We start from the raw sequence: 21,148 nt of genomic DNA on the forward strand, positions 1-21,148 counted from the left end.
AGATACATTATAAGGTGTATATTCTAAGAAAGCATTGACATCAATTTTAGATTTCTATTTAAAACACTGTAACATAGAAACATACAAAAATAGGTCCAGGAGTAGGCCATTTGGCCAAGCCAGCACTGCCATTCAATATGATCATGGCTGATCATCTCAAATCAGTACCCTATTCATGTTTTTTCCCCATATCCCTTGTTTCCTTTAGCCCTAAGAGCCCAATCTAACTTTCTTGAAAACATCCAGTGATTTGGCCTCCACTGCCTTCTGTGAATTCCACAGATTCACAACTCTTTGGGTGAAGAAGTTTTTCCTCATCACAGTCCTAAATGGCCTAACCCTTATTCTAAAACTGTGACTCCTGGTTATAGACTACCCCAACATCGGGAATGTTTTTCCTGCATCTAGCCTGTCCAATCCTTTAAGAATGTTATATGTTTCTACAAGATTCCCTCTCATCCTAAATTCCAGTGAATTCAAGCACAGTCGACACATTCTTTCATCATATGTCAGTCCCGCACTCTCTCAATAGCAATAATGTCCTTCCTCAAATTAGGAGACCAAAATTGCACACAATACTCCAGGTGCAGTCTCACCAGGGCCCCGTACAACTGCAGTAGGACCTCCTTGCTCCCAAACTCAAATCCTCTCGCAATGAAGACCAACATGCCATTAGCCTTCTTCACTGCCTGCTGTACCTGCATGCTTACTTTCAGTGACTGATGTACAAGCACACCCAGGTCTCGTTGCACCTCCCCTTTTCCTAATCTGACACCATTCAGATAGTAATCTGCCTTCCTATTCTTGCCACTAAAGTCAATAACCTCACATTTATCCACATTATACTGCATCTGCCATGCATCTGCCCACTCACCCAACCTCTCCAAGCCACCCTGCAGTCTCATAGCATCCTCAACGCAGCTCACACTGCCACCCAGCTATGAGTCATCCGCAAACTTGGAGATGTCACGCTTAATTCACTCGTCTAAATCGTTAATATAGATTGTAAATAACTGGGGTCCCAGCACAGAGCCTTGCGGCACCCCTCTAGTCACTGCCTGCCATTCTGAAAAGGACCCGTTAATTCCTACTCTTTGTTTCCTGTCTGCCAACCAGTTCTCTATCAGTCAATACCCTACACCCAATACCATGTGCTCTAATTTTGCACACTAATCTCTTGTGTGCGACCTTTTCAAAGACTTTTTGAAAGTCCAGATACACCACATCCATTGGCTCTACCTTATCCATTCTACTTGTTACATTCTCAAAAAATTCCAGAAGAGTTGTCAAGCATGATTACCCCTTCGTAAATCCACTTGACTTTGACCGATTCTGTCACTGCTTTTCAAATGCGCCGCTATAACATCTTTAATCGACTCAAGCATCTTCCCCTCTACTGATGTAAGGCTAACTGGTCTATGATTCCCCAATTTCTCTCTCCCTCCTTTTTTTTTTTAAGTGCAGTTAAATTGGCTACCCTCCACTCCACAGGTACTGACTGATCCAGAGTCTCCACAATTTCTGGAGCCACTCCTTGAGTTCTCTGGGATACAGACCTTCAGGCCCTGGGGATTTATCTGCCTTCAGTCCCAACAGTTTACCTAACACCATTTCCTGACTAATGTGGATTCCCTTCAGTTCCTCCCTCCCACTAGATCCTTGGTCACCTAGTATTTCTGGGAGATTGTTTATGTCTTCCTTAGTGAAGACAGAACCAAAGTACTCGTTTAACTGTAAACTGTAACATGTTCATCATTTAGATACTGAGCTTTTAATTAGTAGGGCGGATTTCATGAATTGTAGCCCCTAATATATTATTACTATTTAGTTGATTTGTCTCTTATGTTGTTAATTATGTTTGAATTTTGAGGCATTTGGGGCATTTATTGGTTCTAAAAATTCAGTGAAGAATTGAATTAACAGTAGTTCAAAATAGAAACATTACAGGAAATACTCAACAGATTATGTAGTATCCATGAAGACAGAATGAAAGATAATGTTTGAGATCAATGAACCTTCTAGAAATCTGAAAAAGGGCAAAAAGTAATTGTGTTTTCCACATGAAGTGTCCTAACCTGAAACATCACCTATCCATGTTCTCCAGAGACGCTACCTGACTCGCTGAGTTACTCCAGCACTTTGTCTTTTTTTCTAAACCAGCATATTTGTTCTCTGTGTTTTACATTACAGAATTTGAAGTTTTGGAAAGGTTTCAACTCATAAGGGTAAAAGAATGGCCTGGTATTTGCAATGAGTAATATCATTAGACTGGAAACTAAAGTGCTGGAGTCCATTATTATGGAAATGTTGGATTTTCATTAGGAAAATGACAACATCATGCTTGGAACATAGTTATAGGATTGGGTAGATCAAAATGGAGTTATGCAACTGAAATCACATTTGAGAAATCAGTTAGTCCTTTGAGCTTGTAACAAGAACAAAGGGTAAGGAGCCAATGGATGTGATATATTTGGACCTCCAAATGGTCTTTGATACAATGCCATGCAAGAGATTAACTAACAGCATTGGAGAACATTGAATTGTGAGTAATATGCTTAGATTGATTGAGAACAGCTGACATCATTTTTGATTTGAACAGTAGCATCTGGTTGGGATTGTAAGGGTCAATGAAAGGACCCCGACAGTTTAAAATCTATATCAGTGTTTTGACTCATTAGATCATGTGCATTTTATCGAGGCTTGTTGGTGCGTGAAAGCTGGGAACCTTTGCAAGTTGGGAAGATAATGATGAGAGGCTTTGAGCAGACAAAGACATGCTCAGTGAATGACAGATTGAATATAATGAGGAAATAGGAGGCCAACCATTTGGTAGAAAGAATAAATAATTGGAGAAACCTGATGTTGCTCATAAATCACCTGAACGTTAACAAGTCGATACAGAAAACAGTTGGGAAAGCAGCCAATATATTTTTTTTATTACAAAGGGATTTGAGTTCAAGAATAATATATACCTTATGAAGTTAGACACAAAAAGCTGGAGTAACTCAGCGGGACAGGCAGCATCTCTGGAGAAAAGGAATGGGTGACGTTTTGGGTCGAGAGCCTTCTTCAGTCTGGTTAGGGAAGTATTTATGAAGTATACTTATACTTCTGAAGTACTTATGAAGTATTTATTTTCAATAGTGAGTGTAACAAACGTTCACTGTGTAGGAAAGAACTGCAGATGCTGGTTTAAAGCAAAGGTAGACACATTGCTGGAGTAACTCAGCGGGACAGGCAACATCTCTGGAGAGAAGGAACGGGTGACGTTTCAGGTCGAGACCCTTCTGCTGCCTGTTCCACTGAGTTACTCCAGCATTTTGTGTCTACCTTCCAAAATTCTTTCCTGCTTTTTCAATTCCTTTCTTGTATATATGACAGCTATGTGTAAATAAAGATTACTATCACATCATGAAAGATGAGAATTGGATTATTGCCATTTCCATAGAGTTCTATTAACTATATACATATATTCAGTATAAATAGAAAGTAAAGGGTCAAATACATTGAGAACATATTAGCATGTAATATATAAGTTCATGTAAATCATACGAGGATAGTCAGAAAATAAAGGCAGGGCCCATTGTATACCTACAAGGTAACATTGCAGAGGCAGAGTCGTTGACTAAGGTATTTAAAAAGAAAATACTTAGCAAATTGGCTTCACTGAAGTGAATGGTGTCCTCATTGAAAAATCAAAATATTCCCAAGGCTGAATCAATTGACGCACGGGTGATGATTACCTTGCCTGGAGTGCCTAGATCAGGGATCATAGTCCCAAAATAAGAGGTCAATCATTCAAAATGAGATGTGAAGAAATGTCATAGTAAATCTTTAGAATTCTCAACCTTTATTTACTAAATTTGCTCAATCATTGATTGAGTTTTGGATATTATGGAAATCAATGGAAGATAGATTGGGGGGCATTACTTGTGGGATTGATGAATGCATGGATGAACTATAAGAAGCGTTTATAAAACAGGAAGGATGGCTTAACTGTGATGAGTAAGGAAAATTATGGATAGTGTCAGATCCAAGGAGGAGAAATATAAATTGATCCCAAAGATCTGTAAACTTGAAGTCAAAACAGTTTAGAACTCAGCAAAATAGATGATACTCACATGTACATAAGCTGTTTGTCTCTTCACCGAATGTATGTGGAACAGTCCTTTTGAGGCGGCGCCCCTCAGTTCTTATCCCATTACATCAATAAATGCTGCAAGTGTGTACCCATGCTTGATTTCCCATGGTCCATTCCTGACTTTTCCCTTTTTTCACATCTCCTTCTTGGGAAGTAGGTGATCAATAGATATAATCAATATATGTCATAAGACCACTGGCAACACTCCACTCCCTCCAAAACACTTCCCACCTTTCTTCCAGGTAAGAACAACATTCCATTGTCCCAATTTCCTTATCTCTTGCATCTATTCTGGTATGACGACTTTCCAGACCGTAGCCTTTAAGATGGCACATCTTCTCCCTCGCCATCTCTTCCCCTTTACCATTGTTGAAAGAACTCTCAAATGTCTCTCCTTTACCATATAATAATCATATAACAATTACAGCACAGAAACAGGCCATCTCGGCCCTTCAGGTCCGTGCCGAACATTTTTTTTTTCCCCTAGTCCCATCTACCTGCACCCAGACCATAACCCTCCATTCCTTTCCCGTCCATATACCTATCCAATTTATTTTTAAATGATAAAATCGAACCTGCTTCCACCACTTCCACTGGAAGCTCATTCCACTCAGCTACCACTCTCTGAGTAAAGAATTTCCCCCTCATGTTACCTCTAAACTTCTGTCCCTTAATTCTCAAGTCATGTCCTCTTGTTTGAATCTTCCCTACTCTCAATGGGAAAAGCTTGTCCACATCAACTCTGTCTATCCCTCGCATCATTTTAAAGACCTCTATCAAGTCCCTCCTTAACCTTCTGCGCTCCAAAGAATAAAGACCTAACTTGTTCAACCTTTCTCTGTAACTTAGTTGCTGAAACCCAGGCAACATTCTAGTAAATCTCCTCTGTACTCTCTCTATTTTGTTGACATCCTTCCTATAATTAGGCGACCAAAATTCTCATTATTTCTCATACTTCTCGTACTACGCTCCGAACAACTTCTTTAGTAACTTCTTTACTCAGAGAGTGGTAGCTGTGTGGAATGAGCTTTCAGTGGAAGTGGTGGAAGCAGGTTCGATTTTATCATTTAAAAATAAATTGGATAGGTATATGGACGGGTTCAGTTTTTCTTATCTTCCACACCTCCCGCCTCTGCATTCAATGGATCGTTGCCCATAATTTCTGCCATTTTGAACAAGATTCCATCAACAGATGCATCCACCCTTCCCTTTTCAGCATTTTCCGGGGGACTGTTCCCTTGTTCTGTTCTTCCATCTCCACTACTCATTCCTCTCTTACAGCACTTTACCACACAACCATTGAAGATGCAACTCCCTTTCACCTCATTCCTTCTCGTCATTGAGAGACAAAACTGTCCTGGGTGAAACCGAAATTCATTAACTTTTCTTCCCATTTGGAGTATACGTGTATTTCGCTGCCACCTGCAGTTCTGCATACTTGCAGCATCAGCAAGGGTTCTTGATTTTTTTTACTATTAGAACATCCATGTACACATTGAGGAACCTAACACTGTGTGTATACATACCCAGATCACCTTCAGGACCAGTTGTGTCAAGTAACTTCCTGCTAAATTTAATTCACACAGTGAGTGATCTTTGTTTAAGAAAGAACTGCAGATGCTGGAAAAATCGAAGGTGGACAAAAATGCTGGAGAAACTCAGCGGGTGAGGCAGCATCTATAGAGCGAAGGAATAGGCGACGTTTCGGGTCTGAAGAAGGGTCTCGACCCAAGACGTCGCCTATTCCTTCTTTTCATAGATGCTGCCTCACCTGCTGAGTTTCTCCAGCATTTTTGTCTACCTTTTGTTTATTTGTGCACCTTGTGATTTTAAAAAAGGATCATTGCTTTTAATTTTTGATCTGTTCAGTGGCTAATATCTTATCAAATATTTAAAGATTTTAATGAGTTTATAAATCAAGCACATAATGCCTCTAATATATAGTGGGGCACCTTTATGACTATCCATGTACATGTCCAAATGTCTCATGCATGGAAGGCATTGCATAAATGCAAGGTTTTTCCTGCTATTTGAACAAGATATTGTTTAGGTAAATTATTATCACCGAGGTACAGTGAAAAGTTTTGTTTTGCATGCTATGCAGTCAAATCAGATAATACAATATATAATTACAATCACACCAAACTCGAGTACAATATTAGAGCATAGGGAAAGGCAGTGTAGAATATTGTTCTCAGCATTATAGCACAGAATTTCCGCAGACAATGTGTGCAATGAGTAAAGTAGAATCGGACTGTATCCAAGTTTATGGAAGGGCCATTCAGAAGCCTAAAAACAGAAGAGAAGAAGCTGTTCCAGAGAAGGTAACATAATTATACACCCTTTATTTTCCTGACTTCCCTCCCACTTGATCAGTCAAAATGGGTATAAGTGCAAGACAATAATGGTATGCACACTCAAATGAAGGGAAAAAAAACAAAAGGTGGCTAACAAAAGAAAGAAAAACCTATAAATGAAGGGAAAAAAGAGGGCACGACATGCTTAGTACCTTTACTGAAATTGTTTAGTGGGATTGATGTCCAAAATAAATCTGATAATTTATGCTTTTGGTGACAATGATTACTGGGAATAAACACGTTTCTTCTTACTTTCTCAATGCAGGGTACCTATGCAACAGTATTTAAGGGGAGAAGCAAGCTGACTGATAACCTGGTGGCATTGAAAGAAATTAGGCTGGAACATGAAGAGGGTGCACCTTGCACAGCGATACGGGAAGGTAACCTACTCCTATTTTATGAAGTACCTGGTTATTTCTGTTGGATGTGATTTCCACGTAATAAAAACACTTTTTTATAATCTTTTTTCTCTCTCTATAGTGTCATTACTGAAGGACTTGAAGCATGCAAACATAGTCACTTTACATGATATTATTCATACAGAAAAGTCATTGACACTAGTCTTCGAATACTTGGTACGTTTTTTTTAATCCTGCATGATGTGGCTTGGTCAATATATTTATATAAAAAAATAATACAGAAATTATCTGAGGGAATCTGACTCGCTTATTGAAATTCCCTGTTTTGCAGGACAAGGACCTGAAACAGTATATGGACGACTGTGGAAATATAATGAGTATGCACAATGTGACGGTGAGGATTAAATTTATCAGGCAACTGCTATGAGTCATTTGTTACAGGCAAGTGATCTTACATTAATCGTATTGCTATGCTTTTTAGATATTTTTATTCCAGATTTTAAGGGGCTTGGCCTATTGTCACAAACGGAAGGTGTTACACCGAGACCTGAAACCACAGAACCTGCTGATTAATGAAAAAGGGGAACTGAAGCTTGCCGATTTTGGTATGAAACGTTAATTAATAATAATTTCCATAATTTATACCTGTCTTTTCAATTTCTTTCTTGTATACATAACTACGTGTAAATAGACTATTACATCATAAGATAAGAATTTGATTGAGTCCTTTGATGTATATATCAGTTAAATAGAAAATAAAGAGGCAAATGAGAAAAGATTAATAAGTAATATATATAAATATATATTTGTAGGAAAGAACTGCAGATAGTGGTTTAAATCAGTAGACACAAAATGCTAGAGTAACTCAGCGGCAGCATCTCTGGAGAGAAGAATAGATGATGTTTTGGGTCTTTTTCAAGATACTTGGATAGGTAAAACAAAGGCAGCACCCATTAAGTGCAGAGGCAGAATTAATGTCGTAGACAAAAAGAAAGTACTTCGCATTAGTTTTCACAAAAGTGAATGCTGCCTAGGTCATAGTAAAGGCAGAGGGGTGAAAAAATTGGATCAGATAAGATTGACTGGGTCTTACTCATGGGAAGAGGATTAAGCGTGGCAGAATTTGTTATGTGCATCCAAGAAAGTTTCCTTAAACAGTATGTGGATAGTCCGAGTCAAGAAGGCATCATACTGGACCCTTTATTGGGAAACAATTCTGGTCAGGTGATCAGTGTTCCGTTTGAAGAAATAATGAATAGGAGTAGAAATGGGCCATTCGGCCCATCAAGTCGACTCCGCCATTCAATCATGACTGATCTATCTCTCCCCCCTAACCCCATTCTCCTGCCTTCTCCCCATAACCTCTGACACCTGTACTAATCAAGAATTTATGTATCTCTGCCTTAAAAATATCCACTGACTTGGCCTTCAGTGGCAAAGAATTCTGCAGATTCTGACAAGAAATTTTTCCCCCTTCCTAAAAGAACATCCTTTAATTCTGAAAGTAGACATAAAATGCTGGAGCAACTCAGAGGGTGCGGCAGCCCTGGAATACAAGCACAGCACCAGTGAGCATTGGGGAGGCCTCAAAGGGGTCTCGACCTGAAACATCGCCCATTCTTTCTCTCCAGAGATGCTGCCTCACCCGCTGACTTACTCCAGCATTTTGTGTCTACCTTCGATTTAAACCAGCATCTGCAGTTCTTTCTTACACATTATATCCTTTAATTCTGAGGCTATGACCTCTAGTCCCGGACTCTCCCACTAGTGAAAACATCCTCTCCACATCAACTCTATCCAAGCCTTTCATTATTCTGTATGTTTCAATGTCCCCCGCTCATTGTTCTAAACTCCAGAGAATACAGACCCAGTGCAGACAAACTGGGTCTAAATATATTGGTTGCCAGGAGACAAAGGGGGCCCACCACAACTATAATGCTATCATTTAACAGGGGCCCACTTGCTATCACTTCATCAGGGGCCCACTTGCCATCGGGCAAGCTGACACCCTAGCCAGTCCGCCACTGCTAACCTATAGACTAGGGACAATGTACAATTTACAGAAACCAATTAACCCACAAACCTGTACATCTTTGGATTGTGGAAGGAAACGAGCACACAGAGAAAACCCTCATGATCAGAGGGAGAACGTTAAAAACTGTACAGGCTGCACCCGTAGTCGGGATCAACCCTTGGTATCTGGTGCTGTAAGGCAGCAGCTCTACCGCTGCGCCAATGCCGCCCTCATCGGGGCAGTTGGAGCAAGGCAGATTACAATGTCACGAGGCAGGAAATAGGGGGAGGGTAGATTGGAAGCAGTTATTATTGGGTAAATCCACAAATGACGTGGAAGTCATTTGAACGCCAGCTGAGCAAAAAGTGCAGGATCAGCAAGTGAGCTTTTTTAGACAGAGTGGCAGGTCCCTGGAGCGCATTGCAAGGGGTGGTGGTGGAGGCAGATGCAATAGTGGCATTTAAGAGGCCTTTAGATTGGACACATGGAAATACAGGGAATAGAGCGATATGGATCAAGTACAGGCTGATGGGATCAGTTTATCTTGGCATCCAAAGAAGGGTCCTGAGCTGATACAGTGCCCTCCATAATGTTTGGGACAAAGACCCCATCATTTATTTATTTATTTGTCTCTGTACTCCACAATTTGAGATTTGTAATAGAAAAAAATCACGTGATTAAAGTGCACATTGTCAAATTTTAATAAATCCCATTATTATACATAATAATCCCCCCATTTCAGAGCACCATAATATTTGGGACACAGCAATGTCATGTAAATGAAAGTGGTCATGTTTAGTATTTTGTTGCATATTTTTTGCATGCAATGACTGCTTGAAGTCTGCGATTCATGGACATCACCAGTTGCTCGGTGTCTTCTCTGGTGATGCGCTGACAGACCTGTATTACAGCCAACTTTAGCTTATGGCAGTTTTGGGGGCTAGTCCCCTTCGGTTTTCTTTTCAGCATATAAAAGGCATGCTCAATTGGGTTCAGATCGGGTGATCGACTTGGCCAGTCAGGAATTTACAGTTGTTTAGCTTTGAAAAACTCCTTTGTTGCTTTAGCAGTATGTTTGGGATCATTGTCTTGCCGTAGAATGAACTGCTGGCCAATGAGTTTTGAGGCATTTGTTTGAATTTGAGCAGATAGGATGTGTCAAAACACTTCAGAATTCATTATGCCATCAGCAGTTGTATCAACAATGAAGATAAGTGAGCCTGTACCTTCAGCAGCCATACATGCCCAGATCATAACACCCCCACCAGCGTATTTCACAGATGGATCTTGGGCAGTTCCTTCTCTCCTCCATACTTTGCTCTTGCCATCACTCTGATATGTTAATCTTCGTCTCATCTGTCCACAAGACCCTTTTCCAGAAATGTGGTTTCTCTTTTAAGGACTTCTTGGCAAACTGTAACCTGGCCATCCTATTTTTGCGGCTAACCAGTGGTTTGTATCCTCCAGTGTATCCTCTGTATTTCTGTTCATGAAGTCTTCTGTGGACAGTGGTTATTGCCAAATCCACACTTGACTCCTGAAGAGTGTTTATGATCTGTCGGGCAGGTGTTTGGGGATTTGTCTTTATTATGGAGAGAATTCTTCTGTCATCAGCTGTGGAGGTCTTCCTTGGCCTGTCAGTCCCCTTGTGATTAGTAAGCTCACCAGTGCTCTCTTTCTTTTAATGATGTTCCAAACAGTTGATGTTGGTAACCCTAAGGTTTGGCTGATGTCTCTACTAGTTGTATTTTTGTTTCTCAGTCTCATAATGGCTTATTTGACTTTCATTGGCACAACTTTGGTCCTCGTGTTGATAAATAGCAATAAAAGTTTCTAAAGGTGATGAAAAGACTGGAGGAAAGACGAGGTGCTGAGAGCTCCCTTATACCTGCATTAATGAGGCATTTAAACACACCTGAGCAATTAAAAACACCTGTGAAGCCATGCGTCCCAAACATTATGGTGCCTTGAAAAGGGAGGACTATGAATAAACACAGCTGTGATTTCTACATGGTGAAATCAAAATGCATAAAAATGGCCTTTATTAAAATCTGACGATGTGCACTTTAACCACATGTGATTTTTTTTCTATTATAAATCTCAAATTGTGGTGTACAGAGGAAAATAAATAAATGATGGGTCTTTGTCCCAAACATTATGGAGGATAATGTGCGTCACCTGTTCCTTTTCTCCAGAGATGCTGACTGACCAGCTGAGTTACTCCAGCATTTTGTATCTAACTTGGCATCGTGTTCGGCCGGTACATTGTGGGACAAAGGTCTTGTGTTGTATTGTTCTTTGTTTTAAATCATTTTATCACTTGAGCATTTACTATCTTGGTAGGCAGCGAGAATTATTCTGAACACTGAAACTCTTTGCCATTGAAGTTAATTTTCTACTTTTCTATATATACTTTTCGACAATCTAGTAGATTGATTGATCAATTGATGATTGATTGATTGATCGTCAGCTTTTTATACATTTGGCCTGTTGAAATGTTCCATTTCAGTTAAATGTCACTGATTAAAAAAGATAATATTTTGTGATAGCGTGGTGTTCCCTTAGTTAAAATATCCAAGAAACGGTATTTAAGCAAACTACCTCTAGATCCATAGCTGAGAATGCAGCCTTTATGACATGGCTGACATCAATAAGAAGGGAAATAAACTGCTGGAGGATCTCAACGGGTTAGGCAACATCGACCTTTCAGATTGAGATCTTTATTCAGGACTGAGTGTATCAATGTAAAGAGGTGAGAGGAAGGAGTGAGACAGGAACTGGTAGGTGATAGGTGGAACCAGATGTGCGTGGGTAAATGGGCCGTTGGGCCGATTTGTGAAGGACGTGGACACAGATTAGGGAAATAAAAGTTGGACAGATTGAGGGAGGAGAGGAGGGTGGTAAAGACAGATTTAAAGATGATAACGGACACCAGATGTAGAATGATAGGCATGTGGAATACAGATGGGGAAGGGATAGGAAAGGTAGATCTTGTCAATGGAGCAAGGCCACATTGGGAGCACTAAATGCATTAGAAGAGGTTGAAGAAGGTGCAGATGAACCTCTCGTGTCTGGAAGTCCTCTTTAGGTCCTGGGGTGGTGGTAAGGGACAAGGTGTAGTGGCAGGTATAACATTGCAAAAGGACATTGTGGGGTGAGTTGGGAGTGATGTTCCAATCATTGAGTCATGGAGACAGCAACTCTGCAGAGAGTGGGGTCAGAGGGGTAAATGTGGCTGCAGGTGGGATACTGTCACTGCTGTTGGAAATAATGAAAAATGCTGTGTCGGTTAGGGAGGCTGGTAGTGTTGAAAAGTGTGGACCATGGGAATTTTGCATCTGTTCTGTCGGGGTGGAGATTGAGAACAGAGGTCTGGGTTGGAGGCAGGTGACTAGTGGGGTGCCTCAGGGATCTGTGTTGGGTCCTTTGTTGTTTGTCATGTACATCAATGATCTGGATGAAGGTGTGGTAAATTGGATTAGTAAGTATGCAGATGATACTAAGATAGGGGGTGTTGTGGATAATGAAGAGGATTTCCAAAGTCTACAGAGAGATTTAGGCCATTTGGAAGAATGGGCTGAAAGATGGCAGATGGAGTTTAATGCTGATAAGCGTGAGGTGCTACATCTTGGCAGGACAATTCAAAATAGGACGTACATGGTAAATGGTAGTGAATTGAGGAATGCAGTTGAACAGAGGGATCTAGGAATAACTGTGCACAGTTCCCTGAAGGTGGAATCTCATGTAGACAGGGTGGTAAAGAAAGCTTTTGGCATGCTAGCCTTTATAAATCAGAGCATTGAGTAGAGAAGCTGGGATGTAATGTTAAAATTGTACAAGGCATTGGTGAGACCAAATCTGGAGTATGGTGTACAATTTTGATCGCCCAAATTATAGGAAGGATGTCAACAAAATAGAGAGAGTATAGAGGAGATTTACTAGAATGTTGCCTGGGTTTCAACAACTAAGTTACAGAGAAAGGTTTAATAAGTTAGGTCTTTATTCTCTGGAGCGCAGAAGGTTAAGGGCGGACTTGATAGAGGTCTTTAAAATGATGAGAGGGATAGAAAGAGTTGATGTGGACAAGCTTTTCCCTTTGAGAATAGGGAAGATTCAAACAAGAGGACATGACTTCAGAATTAAGGGACAGATGTTTAAGGGTAACATGAGGGGGGAACTTCTTTACTCAGAGAGTGGTAGCGGTGTGGAATGAGCTTCCAGTGGAAGTGGTGGAGGCAGGTTCGTTGGTATCATTTAAAAATAAATTGGATAGGCATATGGATGAGAAGGGAATGGAGGGTTATGGTATGAGTGCAGGCAGGTGGGACTAAGGGAAAATAATTGTTCGGCACGGACTTGTAGGGCCGAGATGGCCTGTTTCCGTGCTGTAATTGTTATATGGTTATATGGAAAAGGAAAACTGCATGGTGAGAACAGATTGGCGGAGATGGAGAAACCAAGAGGAAGTGATGGCATCCTTACGAGTGACAAAATGGGAGGGGATGTAGTCTAAGTAGCTGTGGGAGTCAGTATGTTTCTAGTGGTTATCAGTGAATAGTTTGTTTTCTGAGATGGAGGAATTCTAGCAGTCTATTGTGTCCATGTAATTGTTTACGAACCTGGAAAGTCCCGCGCTGTTTAAATGATGCATAACTTATGCTTAGGCCCTTTCCAATTATCACGGTTTGCAAATGAGCCAGAGCTTTTCCTAAGAGCCGTGGAATCAGAGACACAATATGGAAACGGGCCCTTTGGCCCACCAAGTTCACACCAACCATCGACCATCAATCACACATTGAACCTGCGTGAATCCCATTTTTTGTTCTCCCGACATTCTTATCAGCTCCCCCTAAATTCTACAATTCACCTGCATGCTGGGGAGAATTTACAGTGGCCACTTAACCTACCAGCTTGCATCATTTTGAGAAGTGGGAAGAATCCAGGGCCACTGGAGGAAATGCAAACTCCACATATCCAACACCTACGGTTAGGGTTTGAACCTAGGTGTCTGGCATTGTGAGGCAGTGGCTCTACTGAGCTGTAATTAGAAAATAGAAGCCACTCTGACAATCTAGAAGATACATTACCTTAGCAACTGTGAAAGGATGGTTGCTCTGGCATCTTCCAAATGTGAAGATTGAATTGGTTATAAAGAACGAGGAAATTTGCTGCTAATCACTGAGTTCCCAAATTTATTTTGCAATATCAAATCTAACCAAACTTTTCTATTGAGCAACTTAATCACCATTCAAATGCTATTTTGTTTACTTGCTGCAAGTGAACAATCCAGGTAGTCTTTGTAATTTTCAGCCTTGGCCGTTTAAGCTTATTTCACAGTCACATTTTAATGGTAATTATTTAGCAGGATTTTTGTTGCAATTTAAAATTCATCATTCTGGCATGCTGGCGAGAGCAGGAACAGGGAGATACGGGACCTGAACGTGTGGCTGAGGAACTGGTGCACGAGGCAGGGATTTAGATTCTTAGATCACTGGGATCTGTTTTGGGGTAAGGGGGAACTGTACAAAAGGGACGGATTGCATCTTAACAGGTGTGGGACCAGCATTCTGGCAGGCAGTTTTGCCACTGCTACACGGGTGGCTTTAAACTGAATAAGGGGGGTGGGGTGTCGAATGGGATAGTGGAGGATGGAGTTAAAGGGAAAGGGTTTCTTAAATGTGTGAGCGTAGAGACAGAGGGGTGTAAAATGAGGGTAGAAGCAATAGGTAGCAAGGTGAAAAGTAAAAGTGGCAGGCCGGCAAATCCAGGGCAAAAATCAAAAAGGGCCACTTTTCAGCATAATAGTATAAGGGGTAAGAGTGTTGTAAAAACAAGCCTGAAGGCTTTGTGTCTCAATGCAAGGAGCATTCGTAATAAGGTGGATGAGTTGAATGTGCAGATCGCTATTAATGACTATGATATAGTAGGGATCACGGAGACATGGCTCCAGGGTGACCAAGGCTGGGAGCTGAACATCCGGGGATATTCAATATTCAGGAGGGATAGACAGAAAGGGAAAGGAGGTGGGGTAGCGTTGCTGGTTAGAGAGCAGATTAACGCAATAGAAAGGAAGGACATTAGCTTTGAGGATGTGGAATCGATATGGGTAGAGCTGCGAAACACTAAGGGGCAGAAAACGCTAGTGGGAGTTGTGTACAGGCCACCTAACAGTAGTAGTGGAGTTGGGGATGGCATCAAACAGGAAATTAGAAATGCGTGCAACAAAGCTAAAACAGTTATAATGGGTGACTTCAATCTACATATAGATTGGGTGAATCAAATTGGCAAGGGTGCTGAGGAAGAGGATTTCTTGGAATGTATGCGGGATAGTTTTCTAAACCAACATGTAGAGGAACCAACGAGAGAGCAGGCTATTCTAGATTGGGTATTGAGTAATGAGGAAGGGTTAGTTAGCAGTCTCGTTGTGCGTGGCCCCTTGGGCAAGAGTGACCATAATATGGTTAAGTTCTTCATTAGGATGGAGAGTGACATTGTTAATTCAGAAACAAGGGTCCTGAACTTAAAGAAAGGTAACTTTGAGGGTATGAGACGTGAATTGGCCAAGATAGACTGGCAATTGATTGTTAATGGGTTGACGGTGGATATGCCATGGAAGGCATTTAAAGACTGCATGGATGAACTACAACAATTGTTCATCCCAGTTTGGCAAAAAAATAAATCATGGAAGGTAGTGCATCCTTGGATAACAAGGGAAATCAGAGATAGTATAAAAACAAAAGATGAAGCGTACAAATTAGCCAGAAAAAGCAGCCTACCAGAGGACTGGGAGAAATTCAGTCCAGCAGAGGAGGACAAAGGGCTTAATTAGGAAAGGGAAAATAGATTATGAAAGAAAACTGGCAGGGAACATAAAAACTGACTGCAAAAGCTTTTATAGATATATGAAGAGAAAATGAGATGGAGGTCAAATGAGATGGAGGAACTGAGTGAAATCCAGGTTAGCCGGGAAGTGGTGTTAGGTAAATTGAATGGATTAAAGGCCGAAAAATCCCCAGGGCCAAATAGACTGCATCCCAGAGTACTTAAGGAAGTAGCCCCAGAAATAGTGGATGCATTAGTGATAATTTTTCAAAACTCTTTAGATTCTGGAGTAGTTCCTGAGGATTGGAGGGTAGCTAATATAACCCCACTTTTTAAAAAGGGAGGGAGAGAGAAAACGGGGAATTACAGACCAGTTAGTCTAACGTCGGTAGTGGGGAAACTGCTAGAATCAGTTATTAAAGATGGGATAGCAGCACATTTGGAAAGTGGTGAAATCATTGGACAAAGTCAGCATGGATTTATGAAGGGTAAATCATGTCTGACGAATCGTATAGAATTTTTCGAGGATGTAACTAGTAGAGTGGATAAAGGAGAACCAGTGGATGTGTTATATCTGGACTTTCAGAAGGCTTTCGACAAGGTCCCACATAAGAGATTAGTATACAAACTTAAAGCACATGGTATTGGGGGTTCGGTATTGATGTGGATAGAGAACTGGCTGGCAGACAGGAAGCAAAGAGTAGGAGTAAACAGGTCCTTTTCACAATGGCAGGCAGTGACTAGTGGGGTACCGCAAGGCTCAGTTCTGGGACCCCAGCTATTTACGATATATATTAATGATTTGGACGAGGGAATTGAATGCAACATCTCCAAGTTTGCGGATGACACGAAGCTGGGGGGCAGTGTTAGCTGTGAGGAGGATGCTAGGAGGCTGCAAGGTGACTTGGATAGGCTGGGTGAGTGGGCAAATGCATGGCAGCTGCAGTATAATGTGGATAAATGTGAGGTTATCCACTTTGGTGGCAAAAACAGGAAAGTAGATTATTATCTGAATGGTGGCCGATTAGGAAAGGGGGAGATGCAACGAGACCTGGGTGTCATGGTATACCAGTCATTAAAAGTAGGCATGCAGGTGCAGCAGGCAGTGAAGAAGGCGAATGGTATGTTAGCATTCATAGCAAAAGGATTTGAGTATAGGAGCAGGGAGGTTCTACTGCAGTTGTACAGGGTCTTGGTGAGACCACACCTGGAGTATTTCGTACAGTTTTGGTCTCCTAATCTGAGGAAAGACATTCTTGCCATAGAGGGAGTACAGAGAAGGTTCACCAGACTGATTCCTGGGATGTCAGGACTTTCATATGAAGAAAGACTGGATAGACTCGGTTTGTACTCGCTAGAATTTAGAAGATTGAGGGGGGATCTTATAGAAACTCTTAAGGGGTTGGACATGGCTAGATGCAGGAAGAGTGTTCCCGATGTTGGGGAAGTCCAGAACAAGGGGTCACAGTTTAAGGATAAGGGGGAAATCTTTTAGGACCGAGATGAGGAAAACCTTTTTCACACAGAGAGTGGTGAATCTCTGGAATTCTCTCCCGCAGAAGGTAGTTGAGGCCAGTTCATTGTCTATATTTAAGAGGGAGTTAGATGTGGCCCTTGTGGCTAAAGGGGTCAGGGGGTATGGAGAGAAGGCAGGTACAGGATACTGAGTTGGATGATCAGCCATGATCATATTGAATGGCGGTGCAGGCTCGAAGGGCCGAATGGCCTACTCCTGCACCTATTTTCTATGTTTCTATGTTTCTATCATGCCTGTGCTGAAACACAAAACGTGTTCCTTTTTTACAGGTTTGGCAAGAGCCAAGTCCGTTCCTACAAAGACATATTCCAATGAGGTTGTGACTTTATGGTACAGACCTCCAGATGTACTCCTGGGTTCTTCAGAGTATTCAACACAGATCGACATGTGGTATGTTTTGCTTAATGTAACAGTAAACCTCTGCGCTCTCTTTTGTTAAAAAGGGCCCTGTTCCCTGCGAACCTTTTCAGTGGAGCCTAGATTCTTCGATCCTTTTCACTCACTGGGGTTCCAATTCTGCTGCTTCCATTCACTGGGTCCCAGATTCCTCACTCCCTCGCCTTTATTGGGTCCCAGTTCCAATTCTCCGTCTTACTGGGGCCCAGATTCTTAACTCCCTTTCACTCACTGAATCCCCAGTTTGTGCCCTCTTTTTAAACTTGCCTAATTCTCTGGGGAAGTTTATTGTAGCAGTGACGTGCGGTGAGGCCAATGGCTGGGGAGGCCATCAGTGGCCCGGCCCTCCCTGTATTGATCACCACGTCTCACCGAGGAGAGAGAGGGGTGGAGCCGTGGCTGGGAGGGAGGGAGAGAGAGAGAAGGGAGGGAGAGAGCAGAGAAGGGAGAGAGCGAGGGAGAGAGAGAGAGAAGGGAGGGAGAGAGAGCGAGAAGGAGAGAGAGAGAGAAGGAGAGGGAGAGAGAGAGAAGGGAGAGAGAGAGGGGGAGAGAGAGAGAGGGGAGAGAGAAAAGGGAGAGAGAGAATGGGGAGAGAGAGATAATGGAGAAGGGGGGGAGATAAGGGGGAGAGAGAGAAGAGAGGACAGAGAGAAGGGAGAGTAGAGAGAATGGAGAGAGAGAGGAAGAGAAAAGGAAGAGAGAGAAAGGAGAGAGAGAGAAAGAGAGAGAGAGAGAGGGAGAAAGAGAGATTGTCAGTGAGAGGGACAGTGGCAGAGAAAAACAGAGAGAGATAGAGAGAGGGATAGCGAGAAATAGAGAGAGAGATGCAGAGAGAGAGAGAAAAAGAAAGACAGAGAAACAGACAGAGAAACGGAGAGGGAGACAGAGAGAGAGAGAATAAGAGAGAGAGAGAGAGAGAGAGAGGGAGAGGGAGAGAGGAACGAAGGAACGTTAGAAGCCGCAGCCGTCCCATTCTGACCGCCACCGAACCCCCCACCGCACCATTGCACCTTGCTTCACGGCGGCCGTGATGTCTCGACTCTGAACAGTCGAGGGATCTAACCGGTAACAACACTACGAGCAGCCCCGGGCCGCCGCACTCCCCAACTGCTGAAACTAGCTAACGTGGAGGGAGAGTGAGGTCGAGTCAATTACGTGAGCCGTTCGCTCTTCCTCCACTGGGCTCAAGGCAGGCCCCCTTGTGAGGCAGATGTGATCGCTGCCTCCCCTGGAGCTTTTTCATTGCAGTTTTATGATGAGACCAGCGAGCACAAATTTAATATTTTTATACGTGAAATAAGCTATGGAAGATAAGGATGTAACTAACATTACATAACTAACAATTTTCCGGTGGGGGCGCTGTCCTGTACGGCTGCCAGTCCTGCAGCTGTCCGTTTTCTTCACTTTTTTATTATTTTTAGTGCATTAAAGTGTGTAGTCGGGGGGTCTAATCTTTTTATGGGTGGGGGGGAAAGGGGAAACTGCTTTTCAAGTCCCTACCTGGTCGGTGAGGCTGCCTTCCTCCGAGCAGCACCTTCGACCTGTCCTCGCGGCCTACCAGCGGGTCCTGGAGCGACGTTTTCTGAGGGGACCTGGCCAGAACCTCGGCTTTGGCGGCGGCGCAGCGCTGGGGCGCTGTCGCGGAGCGGGCGATGCCTTGCCTGGGTCGCTGCGCTGGAACTCCAGTATGCTGGGACCGCCGATAAAAACATCGTGGAGCCGTGGTTCTGTGGAGCGGTCAGCTGCGGCGCTGAACTTTACATCTCGGAGCCTGGGATCTTTCGTTGAGATCGCCAATGTGTGAAGCTTCGTCCAGCGCGGTCTGTTGGCCTGGCGGCCGTTCTTGGCACCCCAAGCCGCTGAGGGTTCTACCGACGCCGGAGTACCATCACCTGGCGAGAACGGCCGGGAACATCGGGCCCCGTAATGGCGACTGTGGAGGCCTCAATAGGCCCGACTGGGTGGACAAGAGGATGGGGACTGGACTTTGTGCCTTCCCCCACAGTGGGAACCTCTGTGGGGGGATGTTTTATGTTTTAATGTTAAACTTCTTGAATGCTATGTTGTATTTTTATTAGTGTGCTGCAAGGACATCTGAATTTCCCCTGAATAAGGGGATTAATAAAGTAATAATCTAACCTAACATTACTTTGGTGACATACATAGAGATTTTAACAGGCACACGCTTATTGCCCGCGCACCATATAGTTTCTGAGGGGTTGCGCAATCAGAGGGGAGGCTCAGCTAATTGCTGCCTCACCTCTCATCTCTCCCTGTATTTGCAGCGATTTTGACTAAAAAGTGATTAGATTCATATAGAAACGACATAACAGATCAGTGGAAAAATCTTTATATTTATTTCATTTTATTATTTTTTTTCTTTATTTTTCTAACAGCGATTTTCATTGGCAGTATGACAGGTGAAGCTCTGCCTCCCCTGACCGCACGTCCCTGTATTGCTGTGTAACTTTTCTCAAAGTTAATTAAAAATGTGTGATGTAACAGTTGGGAATAACATCCAATTGCCCATAGAATCAACTAACGATCCTGAGCATGTCAGATTAATGGAGTTTTACTTGGTCGTTTTTGGATCACCATGAAGGACACCGTGAAAGACAACTCCCATTATTGATCCCAACTTTCTCCTTTGAATTTCTGAATCTCAAATCTATGAACAGTGCAACTGGGTAGTTTTAAATTAACAAATTCCTTACAGAACCAAAAACGACTGTACAGATCTATCCACAATCAAATACTAGTTTCATTTGCATATTGTAACTTTTTAGCAAATGATAAATCGAGTTGTTTGTAACCAAAATGAAACTGGATTATAATAGGCTTGCAGAAAGCCTGCGGATGACCTAAATAGCAGGAACTACGTATGGTGTTTAATTAAATCTTGGTTTAGTGGGGAACAAGCAGGAATGTGGTTGGAGCTAACGATCAGATCAGCTGTTGTTATTTGTAATGTTTGTGGGAGGGGCCATTTTACAGCTCTAAATGGTCATAAAGCACAAAAGATCACAAAAAATTGAATTGGAAATAAAGTTTATACTTAATATTCCTTGATATTTTGAACTCTAAGCCACTGGTTTGAAGTAGAAAGCTGTTCGCTGAAACACAAATGCTGTAGTTTTGTTGATTCTTTAGAAAACTAAAGCAATGTTACTGTCAGACCATGCAAGCAAGGCCAACGCAATCTGGTAACAGAATTTGACTTTCAAATTCTTCAATTCTGCTGAACTTAAGTTAGAAATAAAACTTGGATACAGAACTACATTTGCCACATGCACATACACTAGTGAATTTGCTGCATTCACGGGCAGGCATTAACCTATCAGATAGTTTCAAGGCAGACAAGACACAATGAAAAATGATATGGTGCTAAACTGATTTTTAAAGACAGAATTACATATTTAGAATATTTCAATATTTAGAAAGATGATGTTGTATCTGTTGCATCCAGCCGTTTATAAGCTAAAGTGATTACACTAGTTGAAACGATTCCAGTGAAATTCCTCC

At 42.2% G+C, this 21,148-nt stretch overlaps 1 protein-coding gene across 1 annotated transcript in view; it reads left to right on the forward strand.

The window, feature by feature from the left end:
• cdk17 (cyclin-dependent kinase 17) overlaps positions 1-21,148 on the forward strand; it is a 141,533-nt gene that overhangs the window by 111,622 nt on the left and 8,763 nt on the right. The window contains 5 exon segments of the mRNA XM_055652758.1: positions 6,764-6,878; positions 6,979-7,073; positions 7,189-7,251; positions 7,339-7,462; positions 17,500-17,620. Coding sequence (XP_055508733.1) covers positions 6,764-6,878; positions 6,979-7,073; positions 7,189-7,251; positions 7,339-7,462; positions 17,500-17,620 — 518 coding nt within the window.

Source organism: Leucoraja erinacea, chromosome 22 (genome assembly GCF_028641065.1).
Source record: "Leucoraja erinacea ecotype New England chromosome 22, Leri_hhj_1, whole genome shotgun sequence".
Lineage (NCBI taxonomy): Eukaryota > Metazoa > Chordata > Chondrichthyes > Rajiformes > Rajidae > Leucoraja > Leucoraja erinaceus.